We start from the raw sequence: 1,587 nt of genomic DNA on the forward strand, positions 1-1,587 counted from the left end.
ACTCATGTCCATCATGCCAAATAAACGTTTGTCTACTGTAGGGTGTCTTCTCTGGGGGGCTTCCTCCCAGAGGCAGTATGGAAGTCACTCAAAGGGTTGAGGGAGTATTCAGTTCAGTTCAGTCACTCAGTCTTGTCCGACTCTTTGAGACCCCATGGATTGCAGCACGCCAGGCCTCCCTGTCCATCACCAACTCCCAGAGTTTACTCAAACTCATGTCCATTGAGTCGATGATACAGTTGGCCAAAAAGTTCATTCAGGTTTTTCCATAACAGGGTACTGAAAAACCCAAACAAACTTTTTGGCCAACCCAATATTTTACGATCAAGAGTGTCTGGGGGAATGAAAGCTTATTGTCCTTACTGTGTATGTTTCCAGGTCCTCATGTTCCTCCTCTCCCTCCTGCCCCTCTTCCCCTTCCTCTTCCTCTGTGTCACAAGTGAGGGCCTGCCGCATCTCCGGACCCAAGTCTTGCAGGCTCCTCAGGCCAGCCTGTGAGGGTAGAAAAATAGGGAAGCAGGCAGCTCAGGGTCTAAACTTCCCTGCCCTTGGGTAGGAGTGTGGGGTGGGAAAGGAGCCCCACAGCCACCCCTGACCCTCTATGGGTCCTGGGGCCTCAGTTTCTTCATCTGTGACATGGCTTCCATGAGATCAAGAAGGCAGTCAACCTCAGCTACAATGCTCCCACATATCCCCACCCAGCTCAGCCCCTGCTCCCAAGACCTGAAGGGCAGAGGAGGTGCTTGGGGGGGCCTCGGTGCCTAGTAGCCCCTTTTCTTTCCTCCGCCGGAATTTGCGGAAGTAGTCCTGGATCAGAAATGTGGCGTAGAATTTGCCCACAGTAACTTCTTCCTCTGGGAGCAAGGGAGAAGAAGCAAGGTCACACAGAAGTCCTCTGTTCTCCCTGCTTCTCCCACCAGGGCTTGGACTCTCTCCCTGCACCCCTCCATCTGTAGCCAGGGATGGTTTGGTGGTGGTGAGCAAATCCTCGACATTCAGAGGCGGGTTTAAGAAATTGGGGTGGAGCAAGCTCACCATCAGCTGGTGGGATGACCTCATCTAGCAGCTTCTGCTTCATCCGTTTCCAGATCTTTTTGATGACAATCCGAAGCTCCTGATTGGCTTGCTCCAGGTTTCCTGCATCGGGAGAGGATATGGGCATAAGCCAATGGGAAGAACACTTCACAGCTACTCCCTCACTGTTGGAGGGGGCGTCACAAGCTTCTACTGCAGCCATACACTGCTCCGGTTGGACAGGTGGGAAAACAGACCTGGAGAAGACAAACTCACCTATTTTGAGGTTCAGAGCTAGGAGTGGGGCCCGTTCTCCAATTAGTTTGCTCCTGGCACCTTACCCAGGCACCCTCTCCCTCCTGCCCCTCCCCCTCTTCCCCACACACCTTCCGTCTTGATCTTCAGTGATGTCCGGACCAGGGCAAATAGTGTGGCGTTGAATGTCACTGTCCCATCTGAGTTGAGGGGCATGTTCATCGCCACAAGTCTCTGTGCACAGCAGGGATATGGAAGCCACTTTGGGCAAATGCCAGGGATGCAGGCATGTGATGCCCAAGGGCAGAAGCCTTTGAG

General features: G+C 53.2%; 1 protein-coding gene across 1 annotated transcript; it reads right to left on the reverse strand.

The window, feature by feature from the left end:
- Positions 1-363: 363 nt before the first annotated feature.
- On the reverse strand, positions 364-1,491 carry LOC104991316 (voltage-dependent L-type calcium channel subunit alpha-1F-like; the record flags this gene model as incomplete). The annotated part of the gene is made up of 4 exons (XM_010843736.1): positions 1,401-1,491; positions 1,036-1,137; positions 724-854; positions 364-492 (listed from the first exon to the last, which is right to left on the reverse strand). Coding segments are annotated over exons 1-4 (453 nt in total), but the record flags the coding sequence as incomplete, so codon positions are not given.
- Between the last annotated feature and the right edge of the window lie 96 nt (positions 1,492-1,587).

The sequence above is a fragment of the Bison bison genome, unplaced genomic scaffold (assembly GCF_000754665.1).
Source record: "Bison bison bison isolate TAMUID 2011002044 unplaced genomic scaffold, Bison_UMD1.0 scf7180017847690, whole genome shotgun sequence".
Classification (NCBI taxonomy): domain Eukaryota; kingdom Metazoa; phylum Chordata; class Mammalia; order Artiodactyla; family Bovidae; genus Bison; species Bison bison.